The following is a 24,446-nucleotide window of genomic DNA, read 5'->3' on the forward strand; positions in this document are numbered from 1 at the left end:
TGCGTTAAGGCCAGACGATCGGGGGATGTGGACACGGCAGTCTCGATGGCTGAGTGGTCTGAACAATGGCCGCCGTACAATCAGCGTAATCAAGTCCTCCTGAGAGTTGCGATCCGGATGCCTATGTTGACCGCTTGGGGACTTGAAGGACAGAATGGCCCAATTCAAATCATACATCCCCTGACCGGCCTTTTAATTACGTTCGCCTCAAATTCCCAAGGACCTCAGGAACGTACAGTCCCAGGAAAAAATCATCCCCCTTTCGCCAATGCAGTCGTCCTGTTTGCGGAACGGACTGAGCCAACATCCCGGGCACCATGTCGACCTTGCGCGACCGCTGCGGTACTAACCTGAACAAAGCGATCTTGACCAACACATCACAAGCAGATTCGGTCGCTGCGGCCTTATGGCAACCTTGCGCGACCGATGCGACACCCAATCCTAGCTGCATCGTACCTGCTACCTCGCTCATATCACTGGAGCTGTGGAAAATTCCCACTACGGTGACTTACGATCGCTGGTCTCATTCTCATTCTCCACGGTACCTACCGTCATCATTAAATTATTGTTCAGTCTGCTGGCCATACTCTAGTAAAAGCTTTTTGTTCTTCACAGTTATACGTACTGTGCTTGAATCGATCTTACTGTGTCCAGCAACGTGCGCTGAAATGATATCCTTAGTTCGAATCCCGATGAAAATGTAGTAGGTTAATGCTGAGTATGCAGGATACGGCAGCTGTGCTGCTACCCATGCTTTCTCGCTGTCGTGATGCTTGCGCACGAGAGCATTCTCCAGATGAGATATAGTCTTCAGGAGCCGACGAGGAGCACAACGTGGAGAAGGTACTTCTGGAGGTGTGGTACGGTGTGTTCGGTATCCCCTCGACGGCCAGCTCAAAGGTGAATTTTAGTGTCGCCAATCAAATCTTTGGGATGACCCCACTCCTCGAATGGGAGGAGCCCGTGCACTTGACCCCACGCTAAAATTCAGCTCTGGCCGTCGAGGGGATAGGAGTTCTTGCTCATTTATTACTTAAATAGGGTTAGTGGGGGTTCCAGGACTGCTGTTCTGTTCAATCTATCTTCTCATATTTCTTTTGGCTGCCCCCCTAATGTCCAGCCTTCCTCACTCGATCTTCCGTGGTGTCTCTTGTGGCCCTCCCTGGTCTTCCATGCTGCCAGCAATTGTTCGACCCCCCGTCCCACTTCGTTGATCCCGGGCCGCTTCCTCGTTCAGTCTGCAAAAGGTCACTCCAGGACACCCCACCAGACTGTCGTCTCCTTCTTCTGAATCTTCCTTCACCAAGACATGACACAATCTCGGCTGCATGCTGCAGGTGACCCGGGCGTCCGTTCCTCGCCGCCTTGCTTCCAGAACTGTTCGTGCACTGCAAATTGACTCGTGAATTCCGGGAGCACAAGAAGTCGTTGGTACGGAACCAGGGTCTCTTCAGTTACTAACTATTAATGTTCGTCGTTGCACGAAAAGCACTGACTGTCAGGATTCTGGAAGATTACTTGACATCCACCAATTTTCCAGTAAGCGTAACCCACCGACTGGATTGAATGTCAGATAAGTGTGCTAAACAATCGCTTTCAATACCAGAATCTTCAAAGTTCATTGAAGATTGTCAACTTTGCCATGATCTTGTTGTCTCGGACATAGCATGATACCGAGGAGCATGTATGGCATCAAGTGTCTAAATCAAATAAGTTATGGGGAGTGGGTCTCCACTACCCGTTCCAGAATGATTAATAGGTAGAGCAACTCAACACCGCCAGGCGAAAGGATATCACAGCCGCTCCCGTAGCCTTGTCTGTTTCATTGCCATGCCCAGGTCCAGGGACACCTCGTTGGGGGGCGGTGTCGCGATCGGACCAGCGCGGGATGAGGACCCGAGCCCCAGACTTCAGGTCGAAGTTTACGCAGGCAAGGTGGGGTTTCCTCTAAGCGTAATATTCTCCTGTACGCTCGTCCTCCTGCATGTGCTGACATTGATTGGGGGTGCGAGTCAGTGCCGTCGGTCAGGATAGCCGCGTCTTTCAATTGGCATGCAAGTGTGGCAACTGAACCAAAGTAATGCGCTTCCGCTAGTACGGCGGCCGGTTATTACCTGTCATAAGAGCGTCCTACCCGTCCCCTCTGCAATATATAAGTTCGAGCCCTGTTTCCTACTTAATAACTATGAATTATCTGACTCAACTACTGTTTCTCTTGTCTGTCTACACCCACAGCGATTTTTGCCTTCATTTTGTCTCAAACTCGATCAAGTTGTAGCAGTACCAGCGAAGAAATCACTTTGATGATGCCGCTTTCACCAGCCTCTACTCACATCACTCATGGCACAAGCACAGAGTATGTCACTTCATTTTGCTGCTGTTAATGAACGGCTAGCAGGCTGAAATGCTAACTTGAAACAGATCCCCACCTGACAATTCATCTGCATGTACCTCGAACTCGAACTTGAAGTCTTCCCTCGCCAAGAACATCACCTCACTACCCCTCCCCACTTCGACCAACGATTCTACTTTACCAGACCCCAACATCAGAACTTCGCCTTCCTTGTTGATAGTCCTTCCCACCTCTCGTACAATTAGCGAAAGGCAGAAACTCTGCTCAGGTCGCGTCAATTCATACTTTGCCGATCCCATCCACACTCTTCCTCAATACAAACGCAACACTATTCAGGCAGGTATGAAGGATCATGTCGAGGATATGCTCTCTCAGGTTGAGGCTTTGACGATGAAGATCAACGAGGACGACGCATGACGAAGCATGACGACGAGCCCAGGGTAACAAAAGTGGTAGACACGTTCTGCTCAGTCAGTGAGCATCCCAGATATCTGTATGGGGATACGAAGACAATGAAGAACTCGGTGGATGCGATATACTTGGGTGAAATCATGGAAAGACAGGTGATATAGCTATGATAATGAATGAAAACGAGCTGTCTCGAAAGTCTCTTGACCCAAACACCATGCTTTCAACATATACAAGTGACAATAGCATATAATCAGTTCAAAGAGATCAACAACGATAAGTATTCAAATGCGCATCCAGCCCATTGACAACGCATCATCAAATTGACCTGATCAGAATCTCACGATTCTCAGGTTGATTTGATGTCCTCCCGCGACCCTACTATGAGGCTCTGCTTACTCTTTCAACGTGACGAGATAATACCACTAGATACCATCCTGTAGAAGCAGATACTATCCGTTGTCATGCAGCGTTGTCAACGAAAGAATGAAGTCAAACTTGATTTTTTTTTATTTCGCGTACGCTAGCTGGCAACGACTTCAACAGCGCGTTAAACCTAGAACTGCAGGTCGCAGCTTCTGGTGAGAAGGAAAATTCTTCGATAAATAAAAAGGGGATGAGAAATGAGAAGTACGAAATAAGCAAAAGGGCCTCATAGTCATCGACGCATCATCAACACGACCTCGACGAACTCCGACGTTTCTCAGCACGACTTGTCACCTCCGGTGACCGGTGTGGGAGGCTCTGCTCTGTGACAGGGCAAAGATTCCGTGAATATTGCGTCTAATCATCGCTGACTTTTGGATCCTCGCCGTCGTTCTGATTGATGTCCTCCAAGCAAGGATGAAGTCAAAATTGAACTTTTGAGTTTAGCGCACGCCAACGAGCCGAGGTGGGACTAGCGCTAAACTCATTAGGCTAATTGTCCCCTATTTTAAGGGATCTACAGCGGAAGCTCCCCGCCAATGACAACCTCGCACCGGGGAGAGCATGAATGTCCGTGCTGAGTCCGTTCATCCCGTCCCGTCTACCTTCCTTGTCATGCGATGTGATGCGCTGTCAAACGGTTTGAAACAATCGAAGGTCGTCCCAAGCCTTTGGCTCGGCTGTTGAGGAAATTGAGCCTGTTGGTTGTAGACTGGAAGATCAGCCCGCGTTTTGACGTTGTACTTGGTCCTATGTGACAGAGCCTTCTTTTCTTTTCAGACGTTGCCGCTTTTTGGGGTGGAAGTATATTCCTATCACAAAGAAGCAGAAGAATTTAGTCACAATGATATCAGCAAGAGGGAATTATGAAGCCTCTATGCTTTATTGGTCCTAAATCATAAGAGGTGTCACATCCGGCTCAGCACTACATATCACACCTTAATCGAGAACAGCTCTTCGGTCCCGAGTAACAAAGTCAATTTCGTCGCAGATCTTCGCGAACGGCGTCATATGGAGAGACGTTTGCTGAAGGATGAGGCCAGGCTAGCTGACGCTATATCAAACACTTTGGGCGCAGAAATATGCGGTCGAGAAGTCATCAAGAAAGTGATTTGCAACTTCTTAATCTTGACGTTCCAGGCCTCCTTCCAGTCGACGACTCCCGAACTGGCTAGTGCCTGATATGCATGATGGGCGACTAAGGTTGATAAGACCGGCGTGTTGTGGATCCTGTGCGCGCCTTATCCCGTCCGAGAAATGATGCATCGGCGAGAAGAGAGAAAGAGAGAGCATGCATCCCCGGATAACTGGGTACAGCGGTCAATTGACGAGACACGGGGAACACGGAATGCCCCAAAGAGCTTAAGCTGCCTGCGATAGCCAACGCCCACGTCCACCACAACGGAAGGAAAGCAGGCGCAGCACATGCACTTTCCCGTAAGCGAGAGACTCCACATACATTAGCCGCAAGTGACGGGAAAAGCAAGGCGGGTGCGGGTGCAAGCGATACGGTGCTTCAGGAAATCGGTTGCGATCGAAAGGTGATTGGATCCTCTACCGCTCCCGTCTGCCTTTGTCGCGTTCGTCGTAAATGGCGGGATCCAACACGATGGGTCGGCAAGGCCAGCCAGGGCGCTGCCTCACCCTCCTTCAGGGATCCGCCGGCGCCATCGGCGGTGCACTGTGATGTGAATCAGATATTGCATGCCAAAAAAGGAAAGCTCTTAGAACCTGCTTCAAGACGCCTTGCAAACGTTCACAGATATAAGAACATGTCGAGTCCCCATTCTTTCACAGTGTTCAAAATCTACACAATCTTGTTACGATTGACAATAACTCCTATACAACTATACTTTGCTCCATCACGTGCATCCCCTTCATTCGTATCTCGTACATCCGAAACAGCCTCGTACATCTAGGACACTTTCAACATCCATCATGTCTACCAACACAAATGAAGCATCCCCCGCAGCTATTACGCATAAGTATGGATCTTCAAGCCATCTGTCAAGTCTCGGCCGACTGACAACACAGTCAATCTCCCCATACCACCAACTCCCTTTCCAACTCCTCCTCCAATGCATCCTCCCTCAAACACCATGTATCTTCACACTCTCAACTCAACGAAAAAAAACTCTACGAAGCTCGAATGACCTCATACTTCTCACCGACAAGCGGTTCTCTACCTCTATCTCAATATACCTCGTCTACGAAATCCGACTCTGCTCGTGCAAAGGATATGAAGGACTATCTCGATAGTTTGGACGGCATAATTTTCAAAGAATAAACTCTCCGTGGATGCAACAACTTACCAGCTTCGACGAACATATACTCGATGACGGAACACAATGGTGTAGGTCTCGATCAATTGAGCTTGCTTCTTGTTACTGATGAAACTTGCAGGAACGATCCGAACTATCAGTAGTGCGATCACTGATTGCCCCACGCTGAGACGACTTGGAGCTCTCGGGATTATCCCAGGCGATCCACTGTTCATGGGGGCACTGTAGTTGCCGAGCCTCGCGTAGTTCAGGGGTACGGGCTAAATCACGCGAGTCGCGGAAAGAGATGCAGATATTGGGTGGAGTCCGAGTCTCGGGCTATACATGTCCCAGGATGTAATGGAAGTAATTTGAGGCTTGAAGGGGTGGAGAAATGTAGTGGTTGTGTGCACATGACGGTCGTGGGATTGAGAATAGTTGGGCTTACACAAATCATTTAATCAATTGTCACTACGACTGTTCGGCTGCATGTTCGTCGGCGCATGAGAGAATAGAAGCCGTGTTATGATACAGGTGGTGATTCCTCAGGACACAAAAATCTTTCTAATCAAGCCCACCTTGTGCTTTCAGAATTTCAGAAATTCTGGTCGACCCTGGTCGTCAGTGGCTCCAGCTGCTGTTGCAGCACGCCGCAGGAAGAATTGGCGAGCGATCAGGATTTAAGATCGTGCTAGGATGAAACCAGCTCTAAGCTCGAAGATCTTAACCGCCTCAAGAATCCTCTCTTGCATTTAAGCTCGCGGATTTCAACCGTCTCCGAAACCATATCCTGCAGACGCACAGAGGAGAGCGAGAATCGACGCAGATGTCAGGACGTCCTTGGATGTTCTTGGGTCTGTAAGCTGGCATGTGTCTTCACTTCTTGAGCAATGATGCATCCATGAAGTGGTGATAAGGCTGGGTCGTTGGCGCTTCGTCTGCGCGATATGGCACAAACCATCTTTGACGATGTGAAGGCTAGAGATTTCGTACATTTCACGCTCACGACTTGAAAACATTTCCCCGAGTGTCCCGGATTCCTGGGTCTTGAGCCACGCCCCTCCACTAGTCTTTTATGACGTAACGCTATCGCCTATACATGTCGAATGTTTTAGAACGAGAGGACCCTAGACAGCCCCTGCCGCCGATCCACTGGGCACCATATCCTTCGGGAGGGAGCCTTACCGCATCACGCTACGACGTTCGACATGGCAAAATTTCAAGTCGCGGATGGGTCAGTTTGGCGCAATGTGCTTCGAGCCTTGTCATTATCGCTCACTAGAACATTTGGCTAGCGCCGTGCCAACCCCGCCACGACCCGTCCCCACTGCCAACCCTACTGCCAACAGCGGAAGGGCTTTGAGGGGAGACTGGAACAACAGGGATGGAGATCCTTCAGAATGTTTGTTCTACCCAATGGCGTTCACAGCCAACGCCTTCGAGTGGCATGAGGCCTACTTTCTAACCTTGTTTCCAATGGTCGAGTTGAGGCAGAGGGCCATGAATCTTTATCCCTCTACGAATCCGTCAAAACATCCAAAATAGGTCGGGGCCGCCCAGAGATATTGGAAAGCTTATAAGAATGTTTCCATTACCACCTCTCGATTCTAGTCCTCTCAGAAATATTCTCAATCAATATATTCAATCTACTGAGACAGAATCTGCTCTACCAGAAAGTCGCACAGGATCACGTGCTAAAGCCTCTTGCTACGTGCTTCATAAGTATTCAACACTACAACCTTCACTATGGCTTCTTACCCAGACTCTACCGCTGCAACTGATGGTTCGGCCACTGAGTATGCTCTATAACAAATGATCTATGCAACTCAAAGTCTTACTAATTTTAATAGTTTTCCACCTCTTCCAACTACCTCGACTTCCTCCTCCACTACCACCACTGAAGCTGCCACCTTCGCGTCCATGCTTGCTGCTATCAATGCGGCTTCCAATCCGCCTCATGCCCAAGCATCAATCCCGTCTTCATCTTCCAATACCCTCAAACTTCAGCACATCGCTTCCTGGCTCAACAACGCTGTCGAAGGTCACCCTCGCTTTACTTATACCTCCGATGCAATTATAGATGCTCATATCAAGGATATTAAGGAGTGCTTGAACACTTTCGATGATGTTATGGCAAAGAAGTAGTAGCTTCAAGAGGTTCTTCTCTTCCCAGCTCGGACGTTGACACCTTCATATTAGCAAAGAAAGAAGTGGGTGCACATGTTCGTTTTGCAATAAATATGCTGACACTCAACAAGATCTACAATATCACATAGTCGTCGGACAAGTGGCTCACGGCAGTTACTTCCACCTCTCATATGGTGGCTGGATTAAAAAGTGTCATCACATAATCGTTCAATATCGGATAGGACTCGCTTTAATTCACTACTACTTTTCCTTGAAATCTCTAATAGGAATTTTGTACTACTCAAGTCTTGGACACACTAATACAACCCTCTTCTCATCGGATAGGACCCTTTATTTTAGTGACGGCAAGTCAGTGCTCGGTCACGTATGTTGTACTCTGGCTTCAATCATGCTGAGGGGTTCACCGAAGGAGAATAAAAGGGAAACTGCATGTATCTCTAGCTTAGTGTGATGATTCTATGCAATACCTCTAGTCGTCACGCAGTCGATGGGTTTTGTTCGTATCTTAAACAACCAGGATCTCTCCACCCGCCAACGCTGCCATTGATACCTGTAGGCACAAGTTGGTAACGAACATGGGGACAAAAGTCCGTGCGTTCAGGCTGTAGAACCTCGAAATTAAAACTCTTCACATTAGGACTAAACTATCAACAACTCCACCATTATGGATCCTTTTACCACTCCACCTATGTCTCCACGTCTCCCAGGTGCAGAGATCAGAACCAAGCACAAAGAGGGCATACGCCGGCTCTTTAAATTCGCTAAAATAGGCCTGCAATAGCTCCAGGGCTACTACCACCTAGGAGACAGCACAGTTAGGAAGATCCTACTATACGATGTGCCTAAAAGAGCGCGCCCTACACGCACAGGGAGACCCAGAGAATCCCTCAATGAACAGGAGGTTAGAGATATTATTGAGTATATTTGCACCGACCATGCAACTAGAGTGCTGAATTGGATCCAAATACACGATGAATTGCAACTCTCTTGCTCTGTCAAGACCCTCAAACGCCGCTGCAAAGAAGCTGGATACTACTCTTGTATCTGCTGCCAAAAGCCCTACCTCACTAAGACCCAAGCCAATGCGCGGTAGCTGTGGGGGATAGCACACATGTTTTGGACTATTTGGGAATGGAGTCAGATACTATACTCAGATGAGGTCACATTTTAAGTTGGAGGGAAGAAATGCAAGCAGAGGTGTATTAGGAATAAGAAGGAACGCTGTCATCCTGACTGCATTTAATTCCAAATGCATAGAGGTGGCACTATTCATGTACACTTCTTTGGTGCTATAGGCTACGGATACAAAAGTCCATTGATCAACATTCATGGAACTGGGAAGAGTGGGGCATTTATACAAACTGATTACCTTGCTTAAGTACTCAAGCCTTATATTCAGGATTTTTTAGCTGCTTTTGCGGCTGTTTTGGGGCCTGGGAAGACCCCTCAGTTCATGGAAGACGGCAACTCTGCTTACGGCCACAAGACTACTAGCAATATTTGTGCTACTTGGCGTACTTCTATGGGTATTACTCTATTCCCCCATCCTGCAGTTAGCCCTGATATGAATCCTATTGAGAAGTGCTGGAGGAGAATAAAACAAGCTCTCTATAGGCGCCTAAGGCAGCCAACAACTGAGGTTCAAATGGTTGTAGCAGTATTAGAAGAATGGGACAAAATTCCTCAGGAATGGATCAATGGGCTTATTGAGCAGCAGGACTTCTGGGTACACGACTTAATTAAGCGATGTGGCTGGTCTACAGCTAATTAATTAATAAAATTCATGATTCTGATGCCCTGAACGCACGGACTTTTGTCCCCATGTTCGTAAGTAAGTATTCGTTCTGGTGCCTCCGTAACAGTGGATGTGGGTGACTTACAGTTCTTGTAAGCTTGGTACAGTAGTGATTAAGAAGTGACATCAGACGGGCCGTTCAGCGGATTCATGAATTGTTGTGAACTCTCAAGTGTTGCACAGCCTGCGATCCAGCTTATGCCATAATGGTAAGGCAGCTTCTTGGCAGCGAACCCGGCCGGATTGCAATCGATTGATAGAGTTAAAGACTTGAATGTATGGTCATTCGACTGTCTTTATGCATGGTGGCGATGCGACACTGCATGCCAAAGGAAATCCGCACCAAAATGCCACCAGACTTTCCGGAGAATCTGATTGGATGGAGTGTAAACCTTACCGATGTCAACAGATACAGGGCAAGACTTAGTGAGTATCTAGAGCTGAAGAGTAAAGTCAGGTCGCAATTCAAAAATATCAGAAGACTGAAACATTATTCCGACTTGAAGCTTATTACATCGCGCAAAAGCTTCAAGTTCCAATAATGGGAAATAATTCATGATTGGTGGACCAAGTATAGGATTGCTCGGTACCATAGGTTTCTCTCCTCTCCCCTTCGCGATGATTACTTCAGCAATCACCCCTTACAGCTGATATGGAAATGACCGTTATCTAAACAGCGCGAGGTTGATTCTGTCAATCGGACGATATCATGACCCCACGGTTGTGGCTTGGATCCAGTGGGGTGCCGCTGCAAAAGCAAAAGGAGCAGCCCCACCTCCCCCAAAGCCAAGACCCTGGACCGCTAGCCGCTGAAACGGCAAAGGCTCCGTATGACTTCGAAGCTCAGGCCGAAGGAGATTTGATCTTCACGACGGGAGAGGTGATCGAAATATATTGAAATATAGATATTGAGACCGAATGGTGGATTGGGAATATTAAGAGAAGACAAGGACAAACCCCGCATCCCACCGAAATAAGTGTAGCGGGGTCGAATTGATTTGCTCACCTACGGTGCACAAAAAATCCCACGGACTATGGCTCACTCGAAGATCCAGTTGGCCCTGCGGCGCATCACATACGGATCCACCAACGGACGCCTATGGAATTCCTGGAACGTTCACGCTTGGCAATGTCTTGGCAAAAGCTTGACTGGTTTGGTGGATTTCTTGATCAGGCTCGCAAAAGGCTCGGGACTCTTGTGTTAATGTGCCTAAGCTGCCATTGGTGGTGACATATCCCAACAGCCGTCTCCTCGTCATGACCCCGAGGCTCAGGGCCCGAGCTTGCTCATGTCTTCTTGTGATCCCTGTAGCCTCTCGCTCCTATCCCTGCTAATCTCTCCTGTTCAGATGCATTATGCCGAAACAGGCGTGAGTCTAGCCACCTTGCAATTGCAGATGCAGCAAGCCTTTTCCTTCAGCTGTCCAATACACCGGTGAGCGGCAGCAAGATGAGCTGCAGTTGCTCTCTTCATAGTCCAACTGCCCCTCTCATCCCTGTCAGCCTCTCCCCTCATCCTTGTAAACTCTCCTCTCATCCTTGAAGCTCTCGAATCCCCTTCAACGTCGATATTTTTTGTGGCCGCCCAGATACATGCGAAGCTTATAAGAATGCTCCTATTCCCACCTCGAGTCTCTGTTCTTTTCGGAAAGATCATCAATCGTTGTGCTCAAACTCTTGAACCAACTTCATCAAAAAGTCACAGAGCATCACGTGCTATAGCCTCCTGCTACTTCACATACTAACTCCACCATGGCTGCCTATCTGAACTCAACTGCTGCGACTGATGGATCTGCCAATGAGTACGTCTCTCGTAATGCTACCGTCTCTTGACCGAAAGTCTTACTGAACCTTATAGTTTCCCTCGTCTTCCGTCTACCTTGACTTCTTCTCCTACTCCTACCACTGAGGCTATCAAGTTTGCCTCCATACTAGCTGCTATCGATGCAAATTCCCCTAACCTTCATGCTCAACCATCAACCTCATCCTCATGTGCCACTCCAAACACTCTTGAACTTCCGCGCACCATCTCATGGCTCAACAACCCTGTCGAAGGTCAACCTCGTTACACATATACTTGTTATGAAAGTGTGGATGCTCATATTAAGGATGTTGCCGAGTACTTGAAATCTTTCGATGATATTATGGCGAAGAAGTAGTAGCTTCAAGAGGTTCTTCTCTTCCCAGCTTGGACGTTGACACGTTCGCATGAGGAAAGAAAGAGGTAAGTCAGCATACTCATACTTCATATGAGAAAGTGGGACACACTGACATTTTAAAAGGCGACAATCTATCCATAGACCAAAGCCAAGCTTACGATCGTCGATGAGCCAAAGTCATGAGGACTGTCGAGGTCGTGTCGAGCCACGCTTCGATACACAGAGCCATTGTCAGGAGCTCATCGAAAACCAGTTTGGGTGGTTGCACCACGAACACAACGACGCTGAGGGTCAATGCCGTGTTTATTGTTTTGTACATCGGTCAGATACTAAAGAGGCCCTTTACCAATGTTGAAGTCAGCGCAAGAGTTTGACCATACGATAGATATATTACACTCAAGTAAGATGAGGGGTTCGTCAAGAAAACAGAGAGTAGTTGAAGCATTAAGAAGCATCCAATGTTCCTCCTCGATCTCGGTTTCAATTACCAGGGTTGTGAACAAACATAGAATGCATGGACTTCGGGGAAAGTAGACGCAAAATAGTGTGCAACATAGATACAAATTGACAGCCGTTTTTCATCCGTTCGGAAAGCCTCCCATTAACACTGAGATGGAGCATAGCTCATCAATAGTACTTTCCTCTGCGACGAACGTGATGTCTCTTTCACTTGAATGTAGAGAGTATTACGTCTTGCCAGCCAAGAACCTTCTGGAACCTGCCTCACCAGTTGGAGAGAAGCTCATAGATATCCGTGCAACCGTGATTCCTTGCACAATCAGTGGCCGAAAACCCATCGGGACTAAGGTTCTTGTCCGCCCCTTCATCTGAAAGAAACTTCACGATCTCTATCTTTTCCCAACGTACAGCACAGAGCAGAAGCGTTCTGGGGAAGCTCCCGGGACGGCCCATCCCACGGCAATGCCTTCCCGTTTTGGGTAGCACAACGTTGACATCCATTCCTTCTTCGATTAGGAACTTCACAATCGGAAGACCACCAGGTCGCTCCATTGCGAACATTGCAGCTTTGGGATCGAGCTCGGCTCCATGAGAGAGTAGCAACTTGAGGATTGCAATCGCCTTGTCTGGATCGTTGTTGGTTGCTAGCATAGGCAGGTTCCATCCTCTCGCGCACGGTATACTAGGATCTACACCATGGTCGAGGAACCACTTGACATGTTCTTCGTTATATACTGCAGATCTAGTGATTGTGTCAACGGCGGGCCTATGTCTCTAGAAGTTTCTCCACAACATACCTTAGGGCTATATCTCCAAACTCTTTCGAATTGATGTCCCAGCCCTGGTCGATGAATGCTTGCCACGCAACAAGATCTTTTCTCATCATGGCACTACGAAAAGCAGAGTGGTTGACTTTGGCCCCACGTGCAAAGAGTGGTGCCATGGCTCTAATGTCGCCGTCTGGATCGATTGACGAACCGAGTGCTAGGTTGAGATCGTCTTGCGATAGACCAGGACTTGTCTCCAGTATTTCGTTGACCTTGTCAAGCTTCTGCTCGTAGATAGCATCTTCGAGTACGTTTATCAAGGCTGTGAGCTCAGACATGGTAGATGTAGCTTGTATATGCGACGGTGGAAACGAGAGGGAGAATAGTTTAGTTAATTGAATGTTGGAAATCACGTGGGGTTGTTGTATCATGCCATGGTTACCTAAAGGCACCTCTTGCAACGATTTTTTAAGGAAATAGTAGACCACGGAAAAGGTTTCGATTTACCAAGGAAAAGCCATTACGATAGCCTACAGCGACACTGCTCCCAGTGAGCTAACGCCAGCACGAAGGCGCTAGCCCCGGCGTGATCGATACAACTCGATGCGTCCTAAAGGACGAACACACCGAAAAGGGAGAGTTGAGGTTGACAACTTGGCACTAATGTGTGTGGCTTTTGTGCAGCAAAAATTAATCCTAATTTTCTCTCCATATTCCATACTTCTTGAGCTCTGCTACAACTACATTGCTCAGCATCTGTCACTAACTATATCTCAGTGGGTTTAGAGTAGTGCTCTCAGTGCTGTACTCTTAGTGCACTTAGTGTCGCGTACCCTTAGCGCATTCGGTACAATACCTACCCAGGTACTCATAAACGCATTCAGTTTCCGGGTGCAATCTACAACTTATATTTCTAGTAGAAGTATGAACAAAGTTTCAGTGTTCGAGATTTAAAAGCAGTAAAAATAATCCTTTGTCCAATTTTTTCCATAATAATTCGTGATATCCTACACTTGCCGAAGATATGCTTAACAACACTAAGTAATTTAGACACCCGCCGCTACCAGATGATATCATGTTAGGAGCCGCAGGTCAAAACGTCACCTCTTAAGTAACACCATCTTATAAAATGCTGGCGCCCACATCCATAATTGGAGTTGAATCGTTATTCATCAGTTCACTACAACAACATGGACACGCATCATATCACGGAAATGGAGATTTTGCCGAAGCAAGGTAGGAACACAACTGCAATATATTTCCAGACGCTGAATACTTCAGATCTTCCTAGCTACACCGAAAATATAGACCTGGAAGCCAATCAAAGACATGATATATCACCACCAGCATACTCTCTAAATGATCCTTGGCTGGGAAAGGATCCTTGGTCGGGACTCATTGTGCAACAGCGGAATCGAACTGGATGGCCAGTAGGAAATATCACCTTGGACTGGCCGTATGCATTATCCCGAAGACGCTCCACATACTGGTTCAGAGATGCTCAGGGTCAATGGCACCCTACGAACGCAGGTTTAGAAGCGATACGGAATGGTGAAAGAGTAAAACAATTCCACGCAGATCTGCACCAGTACGCTATGGCTCGACAAACAACTTGGCTTGGGAAAATCAAAGTGTAAACGGAGGTCACTTTGAAGAATGTTTGGAACTATCGCTCTAGGGGTTCCACATGTGATGTGCTGTTAGAGGAGTTCATTGGACCTGTCGTGAGAGGGGATGAGTGTCGGTTACATAAGGGTTTGCGGTGCTTCTGCGAAGCCTACGGTTGTGCTACGAAAGGTGGACTGAAAACAATCGATTTCAGAGGTGTCATTCTGGCGAACCTTGACCAAGCCGCAAGTCAAGAACTCGAATGCAGTGTACACTTCACGGGCTCATGTTGGTGTTATACGTTTGAGGAAGACGGAGTTCTGTGGGTGGTTGATAGCAAGAGATCACGGATACGAAAGTTTGGCATGGTGGGTCCTTGGGTTGATATCGTCTAATCAATCACTTAACGCTGTTGCTGTAATATAATTTGTGTCATCGATGCTAGGTCCAGAGACTGTGGACTGAGTGTGACGTTTCTCAATCATATCCACCATGTGGGATAACTAGACGCGCACGCGTACTTGGGTTATTCTTCGCCATCCTTCAACTTTTCCAATGTTCTATTACTTTCAAGAACCAACTGAAGTCATTAATGGTTGCGTGAAAAGGTCAAAAGAGATGATGGTATTCTTGAATCACGGTGTTACTCGTATGTTACGCGTTCTCACTTCTGCGCGTTCGACACAATATTCCAGGTGAGCCTACTCCGGAAAGATGTTTCACATGTATGCTAAAGATCAACGCGAAACGAGTCAGATAAATGCAAAGACTTTGCTCGGTATCATCTGCAACCTGTAGTATTGAACACTCCATGAGCGTTGGAACTCGTAAAGATATATCAAGAAGTCAACGGGAAGCGATGTACGCGCATAGATATCACGTATTTCTTTTCAAATATTTTCTCATGAATTGCTGCATTACACAAAGGGAATTCTTGAGATAAGCCCATAGAAGACTTGATAGAGCAAATGCAGAACTTGTGGAAGATGCACGCGTGCGAGCGACCTTAGTGTTGCAATAAATACCTTACGGGTCCATCGAAGGTGATCTGACATCCTCGCTTGACTCTTGATCTATAGAAAGAGCGCGAAAATGCACTTCGCCGTGGGTTCTCATTGGCTCCCGTTGGAGAGGTCACAGATCACTGATTGTGAGACCATACGGTGGTCTAGTACTTATACTTCCCTTGGCATGGTAGTCAACGCCTCTTCTCAAGCACACATATCCGAGTCTCATTTCTCACACGCGCACACACGTCTCTTCCAACGACCTCAACTTCTTTCCCTTCAACGCCCTCCTTCGAAGTTCCTTCATAAATGTAAGTATCAACTCCACTCCTAACTTGAGAATCCCCAGACTCGATTCCCGACGCGTCGAAATCAGTTAACTCTCACGCAGTCAAGAACCATGTCTTTCCTCTCGGAATCATCTTCTGGTCGCGGCGAGTAAGTGCTTCATCCCCACGAGATCTTGTCAATTTGCTGCCAAGACTCATCAAACTCAAGGTTGCTAACCTTAACCAGGAACCACGAACTCCAAGAGTACCGGACCCATAACTCGAATGAAGGCATAGGCGACTAGTACCGACGCCTACTCCCTGGTCCAATGCGTCCTCTGTCGCCACTGAGGCCCACCACCTTCTTCGGTCGTCTCATGATGGCCTTTCTTACACTTACTAGCGCAGGTCTCATCATCAGAGACATAAAGGCTAGGCTTGGTCACTTGAGTACATCTGCATTCTATACCGCAGGCATTGGTGCTGCCTTCTTAGCACTGGGATTCAACACTTATCGCGAGGACGGAAAGTTCCTTCACCATGTGGAAGCTGCTCGGTAAGTTGAATACTCTATGAAATATCCCTGAGATGTTAATGAAAAATTGCTGATAACATCTTGTATTATAGGAGTCTTTTCGCTTTGTCAACTCTTTTCGGCCTGCTCACTGGGCTCGGTTGCGGATTCACAGCCAATGTTCTCCCAACAGAAGCGGGAACACTCGTTCCGAAAGCTTTCCCATGGGCTTACCGCGTCTGGTTCTGCTTGCTTTCCGTCGCTGGTGCACTGTTCCTCGCAGGCCTTTGCATTTGGGTCGGAGCAGAGAAAGGCACTAGTGACTACAGCTGGGTTACAGTGGCAGTGGTTCTGATCTGTACTTTTCTCTTCATACTCATGCTCATCACCTTGTGTAAGTCATGATCCACATCTATGCCTCATAAACTAACAAATGGAAGCATGGCCTGATATCGAAAACTGGGGATCAACTCCTGTGCCGATGTTCTCGCCTTCTCTACTCATCCCACGAACTCGCGCCTCACTGACACGGGAAGAAGTGCAGGGATCGTTGGAGTAAAGGTGTCAGGATACTGGGGGACTGCGGGACCGACTTGAGAATGAGCGAACTTGTGGCTTATTGACTTGAAAAGATGCCGATGTAGAATGGGGACAGGGTAGACAAGGCGCTTGCCGCAAGTAGCTGAAGTATTGAAGAAAGACTTCTAACTTTGTATGAAGATGCTATTCATCTTGACTTAACAATGCGCAATATACTTCTCCGCGACTTACGTTCTCGATGTGCCAGCTCAAATGCAGTAGTATAGTTGATATTCACCAGAATACCGAAACAGAAGACGGAGGAAGGGAAGAGAGCAGTATGCAACGTGAGACTCAAAGGCTGACCCTTTCAAAGGCTGGCTGAAGGATGAACGACTGAGAATTTTTTCAGTTTGAACGAAAAGTCACCTGACTAGTGGTCCACTCCTTCTACTACATGCAAGTGAACGTCTTATAACGAAAAGTGAGACTATTGGTCCAATCCTTCTACTACATGCAACTAAACGTCTTCTAAGCTCTCCTCCACCAGATACAGGGATAGTGACTCATGATTTCGAGATGGTAAAACGTGTTCACAATACTTTTGTTTACATGCTACTCCTATCTTCATATGCCACACGAACTTAATCGAAGTCTCTTCTGACCACCTAGCTGCTATGAAAGAGAAGCCGAATGAGGGAAACACTAAAAATCTAATGGTACGGAGACATCAACAAAGAACATAGTAGTATGCAAGAATGTTCCATGGGAAGGACCAACAGCGGAAGGAGGAAGAGGTGGCACTTGCCAAAAGACTGGATGGGCGACATAGTACCGAATTGGACGAAGCATCTAGCCTCCTTCGAACACTCAACAGGGGGTCGAAGTCCTGAACCCTCGCGTGCGAGGTGATTTGAACCAGTGTCACCTCGAGTGATGTGGGTCTGGTTCGTAGATTCAAACCCCACGCGACTTCGAGGTCAGACCCAGGCCCTATGAAGTAACGCAATGCCAGCGCCCAGCTTTCCCGTAATATAACTCACCCTGATTGACATGCCAAAAAGCTGCCCCCACGAATCCAGCTCATGCCTCTGACCCAATAGTAAAATCAAATAGACCTGCCACATTCTCCTCGGGTCGCCCCATCCAGCCTCGAAGGCCGCTGGATAGGAGTTGTGGGGTGTGATGTACCCGGGTCCTTGGTTATAGTAGGCCTAGCCTTGACGGGTGCCTGTGCCTACGAATAAAGTAGGCCATGACTTCGGTCCGACCACAGATGCACCTCGAGCCTTATGCAGAATACATGTTTTGAGTAGTCGTTTGATTGGAGCCAAGGAATCTTGAGGTTCTTTTCCAATCTGACAACAGATGTACCTCGGCCCTTGTACAAACTCGATGATTCGAGGAATAGTTTGATTGGAATTACAAGAATCGAGATCGTCCTCGAACAGAATTTTTTTGTCCGGCCATCTCCGTTAATTACGCAAACAGTAGCAGCGGAATTGAAAGCAAGATCTTACTCGGCCGGCGAAATACTTCTAAGCAACAGATGCAACAAACAAAGTTGACGAACAGTGTTCATGAATGAACAAAGTGACGTGGAAAATTCGGAATTTCTCGCACACGAAGAACATGAAAGCATGAAAGAAACCGCCAGCAGATGGACTCAAGCTTGATTGTGTGGCGCGTGTTGTGCATGTGAGGGGAATAAGGCTAAAGTTCGCTGGGGTCAGCCACACCGAGTGCAACAACACCAATGAGCCATGCAGTTTAGAGACTGAAAATGCCTCAGCCACAGCCCCACACGGTCGCAACAACACCAATTGTTTGTGCAGTTGAGAGACTTGGTGGTCATCAGCCACAGACCGCCACTTCTTTTGGCCACTGCAGCCGAGTAGTCGGGACGTTGTTGCTGCAGCACGCGGCTGCAGTGAACAGTGAAGCATCCAATCTCAAAACGACAGAGCTGGATTTTCCTCTCATTGCACTGTGTGCATGAACGTAATTGAGCCAATCCTGCAGCGTCGAATCTTTCCAGCACCCGCGCAATATCCTCACCTGCCGGATGGGGCACACTTGGAGAAGACCTTGATATTGTGACTTTCGATCTGGATGTGCGCCCAGGAAATATGTATAAGAAATGAACCTCCTCAAAACATGAACAAGTCTTCCTGGCATTATTATTTCTTCTAGCTTGGCGTATCGAAAAATCGGTCGCGCTTCTGATACGCGCTTCTGTTTTATTTCATACTTAGTCATAATCATCTCCTCAGGCTCTTCACTCACCATGTCCAACTACCCAAGCTCCACCTGCGCCACTGACGGATCATTTGATGAGTACATCACCCACATTTTGTCCCACATCACTCCTCAGCTAACGCCCCTAGCTTTCCACCTCTACCGGCTGTTCAATCTGTCACTGCGAAGCAGCCTTATTCAAACGACTCTACTGCAGCCAGAGCACTCGCGACTGAACGCATCAATACATACCTCAGCAATCCAGAGGACAGCCAACCTCGATACCAATACACAACAACAGTGACAAGCAAGGCTGCACATACCAAGGACATGAAGGCTGAGCTTGATACATTCGAGAAGAAGATGGACGAGGCAAAAGACTGAGACTAGAGGCTCTGAAACATAGAACATCCAAGACTCAAGACATTTAGTGAGGGGCTTGGCGATGCAAGTAAGTCAACTCCCTGCCAGACCGTTAATGCCTAATACCACTCTGTCTTCTCGAGGTATCGAATGCCATCTATCCGATGTATTTCAGGTCTAAAACAAAAACATCTGACTAAGAGTTCTATAACAGACGTACTAAGAAAAACACCGTTCAAGACCAGGCTTGAACGGAATACGCAGATACGTTTCGATGTTCCTCAACATTGACGCAACAATTTAGCCTCCGCCACTCGCCGGAACGATATCCCACATGAACAGCTTGCACTCGCATCTGTTCACAGTTGCCTCCAAGTCCAATGCTAGGTGGGATCTGGTCGCACAGAAGGAGATGAAGTAGAATAAGGGGAAAGTGAGAGAGAAAGGATCAGATTGACAGAAGATGGCCGCATGAGCAGATGGCAGTTATGATTGAAGCAGTAAAGAATAGAAAAGCGATGCATCTTGACTTCCACGCTGCAATGTTCCCAAAAAAGAAAAGAGCAAAACGCTTCCTTCAGCTTTCAGATGCTTTAAGGCTCAAAGGTCAGAGTGAAAGGCTCACAACTTGAACCTGATCTCGTCCACTAACCAACATTATCATTAAACGTTATGCTACTAGTTCCCGTATCCAAACTTCCATACCAGAACGCCTTCGCTAAATCGAAGAGAATAAGACTATCGTGCTCCAGGAATGTTGAGAGTGTAAGGTAGATCACCTGGTGTATTCGACCTGCTTAACTTGATAACACTACTCTCACTCGTCGACCTCAGACTTTCGCTCGAACTGCTCGCTGCATATGGTCTTCGAGTTTGGGCAAAAGTGTTCATGCTTGGCGATCTTGATACCACACGCTTCTTGCTTCTTGGTGTAGCTGGAGCTGTACTGAATTCTTGTCGCTTTGATGGTGTGGTATCTGTATGTCGTGATGGAGCTGTGCGGATAGTCCCTTCATGACTACTCACGCTACGATTTGGAGATCTGCTGCGTGGAGTGATTGGAGTTGTAGAGGAACCATCATCATCGATATCACTGTCTACAATATCTAGACTTGCAAGAACAGCTGGACCCAAGGTATCCATGTTCCTCAGCAACTCTGCAAAATGTCCCATGAGATCTCGAAATTGTTGTTCTGCCAACAGCCGCCCTGAAAAACGTGCGTATTCATATTGAGTGAGGAACTCAGCCGTCGCAGCGGGTTCTGTGAGGACTCCCATACTGGAAAGCTGACCAATGTAATCTCGAAGACCCATTGCTGCTGGCCTCTGCAATAGTTCTACCACCCGAGCATCTGGAAGAGGAGGATCGGTTTGAAGGTTTGTTGGTGCTAGGGAAACTGCTCTAGCTTCGATAAGATGTGGCAATTCCAGAATAACAGTTGTGTATTGTAAACTTGGTAAATCTGGTGATGTTGGCGATGACCAACCATTGTGTGAGATATCTCCCCAAACTGGACGTGGAGGCGGTATTGTCACGACTTGTTCCTCCGTCGTATGGGTCCGGTGAAATAAGCCGTGCTCTTCCTTCACAGGCTCCTTCTCTGCCGAAACAGCCACAGGGTCTTTGGTTTCCGGCTCGGACACAATAGCGGTTGGTTCTTGAGGTATACGCGGTCTGGAATCCCATGCAATTGTCGCACTTCTGTTGAGTTGAGCAAGTATCATTTTCCTGACCTTCTTGTTTACTTCTCCCTTCTCGATCGGTATCCAATTCTTTGGTATCGCTTTAAGGACCGTTCTATTCGTATAGATTCTCAGGAAGTAGATGAAAAATGCCGCGGCGGCCGTAAGAGCGTAGCAGCCAGCAATGACGAAAACATTGTACAATTGATCATTGCTCAATGCTTGTCTGATAGCATCGCCTGGAGTGATGACTAACCCCACAATGAGAATTAGAGTGATAAAGGCGAATATGCCGGTGTACCACCATCGAAAAAGTGTATGTCTGGTCATCGTAGTAACATGGTCTGCAGAGCCTGGATGCTCAAGCAGGCTTCGAGGTCAAACTTCTCATCGACAGGGCTTCTCATCGATGAGGAGAGGGTCCGTGAATCGGTGGCATTCGCATACAATAGCCGTATTAACGTATTAGGTGGTAATAACCATAGTCGCGGATGCGTTGATGCGCATACGGTGACAACGAAATGCAAGATTCAGTGAAGTCGAAAATGGAAGCGATCACGCTAAACCTAAAACTGACAGCTTCCAGCTTTGCCCCGACCTCTGCCTCACTGTCAGCTCCGAGTGGTGCAAACTTTTTTTCTTGAATGCTTAATTGTCCTGCTGTTAGGTATGTGATGACCTGCTTGTTACGGAATGGAAGAAGGCTATTGGATCAAATCCCGACATAATTCCTAACAATATCCAACGCCTCAAACTTTTCACCCACAGATAGGAAATCGCAGACCCTCTTATCTAGACGGCGGGACCATCCTAGACTTCACGGAACTCTTCTTCGGCCCGCCTGTCTCCAATCATTGTACCCACGTGCAATCCCAGCTATCTTCCTAATCTTCGCCGTCTGTTTCGACGACGAGGATGTAACGTCCCAGTCTGCATCTCAGATTCTGAGATTCTGAGTTCTCACTTGGTAGAGGGTCACGCGATGTGGCTATATCTCACCTATTGGCTGTTTTCCCAAGCTTTCTTATCAGCCATGAATGAGGTCAGAGGCACATCGCAGACAGCCATGCCGTTGGTGTACATGCGCCATGACGGTTGGATAGACATTTCTTTTTCAGATTTTGGGGTCTTTCATCGAGTTTGTGGCCCGTGAACCTACATAAAAACTCGGAATGGAGGGGCTGGAGTGGCACCCGCCAGGACCCTTGTTACGGAGGTTCACACAGTGGGGTACCGCAAGCCAAGTGGGTTGCCTTGCCGGGGGCCAGTCAAATCGATCTGATTCCAAGTGACTTGCACTGAATCGATGCCGAACTGGCAATCCAAAATGCTGAATGGCGCAGAACGATCTCCCAAGCTACAACCAGATGAGTCTAAAGATCCAGCATGCTGATCCCAGCAGACCACGTAGCCTATCAACAGAATTCGTTGTAGGTCTCGACCAGGTTACAACTTCTGTACTTGGATAGTATGCATGCAACCACCATAGCTTCACTCTAATCCCCGCAGTTTATCGGCTTCGCCGCGGCCAATTGTGCTGGAAACCTTTTCTCGAGATAAAGGTAGCTTGATCCTCCATTTCCAAAATTTCTCTGTTTCCTACTGTCTGTTTCTCCGTTGGAACGAATTCAGGATTGGGATATTTGAAATCGCAAATCAAGATGTCTGCCGAGCACAGCCCAGCTCTTGCGAGCAGTGAGAAAGGACACGAGAAGTCTGCCACGGCAGGACCAGACGTTATCCTCGATGATTATTCTGCTGCAGAAGGTTCCGACATTCTTGCTCTTCCAAATGACTTAGCACTCAATGCCAAGATACATCTCGTAAACAATGCAATTGACGAAATTGGGTGGACAAATTATCACTGGTGAGTTCTATGCTTTGTGGCATCACAGAGAGCTAAGCAAGGCTCACAGGAAGCTCTTCGTTCTTAATGGATTCGGTTATGCAGTAGACTCCCTCTGTCTGCTCCTCCAATCGATCATTGCTACACAAGCTGGTTATGAGTTTACTCCATCATATTCACGCGCTCTCACGGTCGCTGTCTATGTTGGTATGCTCTTTGGAGCTCTTTTCTGGGGCATCAGCGGAGATATCATTGGCAGAAGATTCGCCTTCAATACCTCGCTATTTCTCTGCTCCATGTTCACCATTATTGCTGGTGCCGCCCCGAATTGGGTAGCCCTTGCAGTTTTCATTGCTTTGCTTGGATTTGGGGGCGGCGGAAATTTGATTATGGACACAACCGTCTTTATCGAATACTTGCCTTCGAACAAGCAATGGGTCTTGACTTGGTTGGCTGCCTGGTGGGGATTAGGACAAGCAATTGCGGGCTTTATTGCCTGGGGATTTTTGTGTATGTCACCTTCCTTCATTCCTATTTTCACAGCTAACACCTTCAGCACCTTTAAAGTGGAATTGCCCCGATCCTTTTGACAAAGCCGGCGTCAGGACATCTTTCTGCCATAAAGATAGCAACATGGGATGGAGATATGTGATGTATACCAGCGGAGCGCTTGTATTCGCCATGAGCATTGCTCGAATTACAGTCATTCGCCTCAAGGAGACGCCCAAGTACCTTCTTGGAGAAGGAAAAGACCAACAATTGGTAGCAGATTTCCATGCGATGGCAGCGAAGTATAACCGACCCTGTTCAATCACGATCGAAAAGCTTGACGCTTGTGGAGTCATCAACTCCGCCCATGCCAAAAACGCGTTCTCAATCGGAGAGTTGACAATCCATTTCCGGGGATTGTTCGCTACGAAAACAATCGGATTATCTACAGTGCTGATTTGGTTGTCGTGGACCCTTATAGGACTAGCCTATCCTTTATTCTACGTGTTCCTCAGCAGTTACCTTTCATCTCGTGGAGCGGACTTTGGTAATGTCTCAACCTACGATACCTGGAGAAATTATGCTTTGGTCAACATCAGCGGAATTCCTGGTCCTATGTTAGCAGGTTACATGTGCAACTTCAGACTCCTTGGACGAAAATACACGATGGTTATCGGTGCTCTGATCACCATGGTCTTCTTCTTCGCATACACCGCAATCAGAAATGAATCAGAAAACGTCGGGTTCAGCTGTGCAATCGCCTTTTGCCTGAACATCTACTATGGCACGTTGTACGCGTACACACCGGAAGTGCTTCCATCTGCTCATCGTGCTACTGGAAATGGCGTAGCCGTTGCCTGCAACCGCATCATGGGAATTGTTTCTGCAATCGTCGCGACTTACGCCAATACCGAAACATCAGTTCCTATCTATGTCTGCGCTGCTCTTTATATTGCTATGGCTGCAGTTGCCGTTGCATTCCCATTCGAGCCATATGGCAAGAGAAGTTCATAATAGGCACAGGCTTGGAGGATACTTATTCTAGATACCCGTTCGCACGATATGCACGCTTGTTTAACATAAGCTACGAATAATGAGAAATGAAGCTCTACTATTCTTCAACTTTGTCCCTAA

The 24,446-nt window shown here is 47.5% G+C and overlaps 10 protein-coding genes across 10 annotated transcripts; 8 read left to right on the forward strand and 2 right to left on the reverse strand.

Moving 5' to 3' along the window:
- Nucleotides 1-2,306: 2,306 nt before the first annotated feature.
- Nucleotides 2,307-2,996, forward strand: LY89DRAFT_783561 (uncharacterized protein; the record flags this gene model as incomplete). The annotated part of the gene is made up of 2 exons (XM_018222695.1): nucleotides 2,307-2,356; nucleotides 2,422-2,996. 2 exons carry the CDS (start codon nucleotides 2,307-2,309, stop codon nucleotides 2,768-2,770), a joined length of 399 nt encoding a protein of 132 aa, XP_018069762.1. The 3' UTR covers nucleotides 2,771-2,996.
- A 2,105-nt stretch (nucleotides 2,997-5,101) lies between these two features.
- LY89DRAFT_686171 (uncharacterized protein) lies at nucleotides 5,102-5,836 on the forward strand. The gene is made up of 3 exons (XM_018215223.1): nucleotides 5,102-5,172; nucleotides 5,222-5,540; nucleotides 5,591-5,836. The coding sequence occupies exons 1-2, from the start codon at nucleotides 5,126-5,128 to the stop codon at nucleotides 5,472-5,474; spliced, it is 300 nt and encodes a 99-aa protein (XP_018069763.1). The 5' UTR covers nucleotides 5,102-5,125; the 3' UTR covers nucleotides 5,475-5,540; nucleotides 5,591-5,836.
- A 1,358-nt stretch (nucleotides 5,837-7,194) lies between these two features.
- Nucleotides 7,195-7,593, forward strand: LY89DRAFT_670883 (uncharacterized protein; the record flags this gene model as incomplete). Its single annotated transcript, XM_018213192.1, has 2 exons — nucleotides 7,195-7,244; nucleotides 7,299-7,593. 2 exons carry the CDS (start codon nucleotides 7,195-7,197, stop codon nucleotides 7,591-7,593), a joined length of 345 nt encoding a protein of 114 aa, XP_018069764.1.
- A 1,355-nt stretch (nucleotides 7,594-8,948) lies between these two features.
- Nucleotides 8,949-9,430, forward strand: LY89DRAFT_112098 (uncharacterized protein). Its single transcript, XM_018205082.1, has one exon. The coding sequence runs from the start codon at nucleotides 9,050-9,052 to the stop codon at nucleotides 9,365-9,367; it is 318 nt and encodes a 105-aa protein (XP_018069765.1). The 5' UTR covers nucleotides 8,949-9,049; the 3' UTR covers nucleotides 9,368-9,430.
- A 1,713-nt stretch (nucleotides 9,431-11,143) lies between these two features.
- LY89DRAFT_670884 (uncharacterized protein) lies at nucleotides 11,144-11,550 on the forward strand (the record flags this gene model as incomplete). Its single annotated transcript, XM_018213193.1, has 2 exons — nucleotides 11,144-11,193; nucleotides 11,250-11,550. 2 exons carry the CDS (start codon nucleotides 11,144-11,146, stop codon nucleotides 11,548-11,550), a joined length of 351 nt encoding a protein of 116 aa, XP_018069766.1.
- A 393-nt stretch (nucleotides 11,551-11,943) lies between these two features.
- On the reverse strand, nucleotides 11,944-13,120 carry LY89DRAFT_686173 (ankyrin). Its single transcript, XM_018215224.1, has 2 exons — nucleotides 12,807-13,120; nucleotides 11,944-12,751 (listed from the first exon to the last, which is right to left on the reverse strand). Exons 1-2 carry the CDS (start codon nucleotides 13,112-13,114, stop codon nucleotides 12,274-12,276), a joined length of 786 nt encoding a protein of 261 aa, XP_018069767.1. The 5' UTR covers nucleotides 13,115-13,120; the 3' UTR covers nucleotides 11,944-12,273.
- An 846-nt stretch (nucleotides 13,121-13,966) lies between these two features.
- LY89DRAFT_670886 (uncharacterized protein) lies at nucleotides 13,967-14,779 on the forward strand (the record flags this gene model as incomplete). The annotated part of the gene is made up of 3 exons (XM_018213194.1): nucleotides 13,967-14,012; nucleotides 14,085-14,364; nucleotides 14,455-14,779. The coding sequence occupies 3 exons, from the start codon at nucleotides 13,967-13,969 to the stop codon at nucleotides 14,777-14,779; spliced, it is 651 nt and encodes a 216-aa protein (XP_018069768.1).
- Nucleotides 14,780-15,708: 929 nt separating this feature from the next.
- Nucleotides 15,709-16,733, forward strand: LY89DRAFT_719968 (uncharacterized protein; the record flags this gene model as incomplete). The annotated part of the gene is made up of 4 exons (XM_018218535.1): nucleotides 15,709-15,829; nucleotides 16,064-16,216; nucleotides 16,288-16,568; nucleotides 16,615-16,733. Exons 1-4 carry the CDS (start codon nucleotides 15,792-15,794, stop codon nucleotides 16,731-16,733), a joined length of 591 nt encoding a protein of 196 aa, XP_018069769.1. The 5' UTR covers nucleotides 15,709-15,791.
- A 3,299-nt stretch (nucleotides 16,734-20,032) lies between these two features.
- On the reverse strand, nucleotides 20,033-21,019 carry LY89DRAFT_588159 (uncharacterized protein; the record flags this gene model as incomplete). The annotated part of the gene is made up of 1 exon (XM_018209467.1): nucleotides 20,033-21,019. One exon carries the CDS (start codon nucleotides 21,017-21,019, stop codon nucleotides 20,033-20,035), a length of 987 nt encoding a protein of 328 aa, XP_018069770.1.
- A 1,559-nt stretch (nucleotides 21,020-22,578) lies between these two features.
- On the forward strand, nucleotides 22,579-24,410 carry LY89DRAFT_708248 (MFS general substrate transporter). The gene is made up of 3 exons (XM_018217672.1): nucleotides 22,579-22,844; nucleotides 22,894-23,333; nucleotides 23,380-24,410. The coding sequence occupies exons 1-3, from the start codon at nucleotides 22,639-22,641 to the stop codon at nucleotides 24,324-24,326; spliced, it is 1,593 nt and encodes a 530-aa protein (XP_018069771.1). The 5' UTR covers nucleotides 22,579-22,638; the 3' UTR covers nucleotides 24,327-24,410.
- Nucleotides 24,411-24,446: the final 36 nt, after the last annotated feature.

The sequence above is a fragment of the Mollisia scopiformis genome (genome assembly GCF_001500285.1).
Source record: "Mollisia scopiformis unplaced genomic scaffold LY89scaffold_15, whole genome shotgun sequence".
Lineage (NCBI taxonomy): Eukaryota > Fungi > Ascomycota > Leotiomycetes > Helotiales > Mollisiaceae > Mollisia > Mollisia scopiformis.

Coding starts and splice junctions, on each gene's coding strand:
- LY89DRAFT_686171 (XM_018215223.1), top strand. CDS start 5,126: ATGTCTACCAACACAAATGAAGCATCCCCCGCAGCTATTACGCATAA. Junction 5,173..5,221: donor CCCGCAGCTATTACGCATAA/GTATGGATCTTC, acceptor CTGACAACACAG/TCAATCTCCCCATACCACCA.
- LY89DRAFT_112098 (XM_018205082.1), top strand. CDS start 9,050: ATGGAAGACGGCAACTCTGCTTACGGCCACAAGACTACTAGCAATATT.
- LY89DRAFT_686173 (XM_018215224.1), bottom strand. CDS start 13,114: ATGTCTGAGCTCACAGCCTTGATAAACGTACTCGAAGATGCTATCTAC. Junction 12,752..12,806: donor TTTGGAGATATAGCCCTAAG/GTATGTTGTGGA, acceptor CACAATCACTAG/ATCTGCAGTATATAACGAAG.
- LY89DRAFT_708248 (XM_018217672.1), top strand. CDS start 22,639: ATGTCTGCCGAGCACAGCCCAGCTCTTGCGAGCAGTGAGAAAGGACAC. Junction 22,845..22,893: donor GGGTGGACAAATTATCACTG/GTGAGTTCTATG, acceptor CAAGGCTCACAG/GAAGCTCTTCGTTCTTAATG. Junction 23,334..23,379: donor TATTGCCTGGGGATTTTTGT/GTATGTCACCTT, acceptor TAACACCTTCAG/CACCTTTAAAGTGGAATTGC.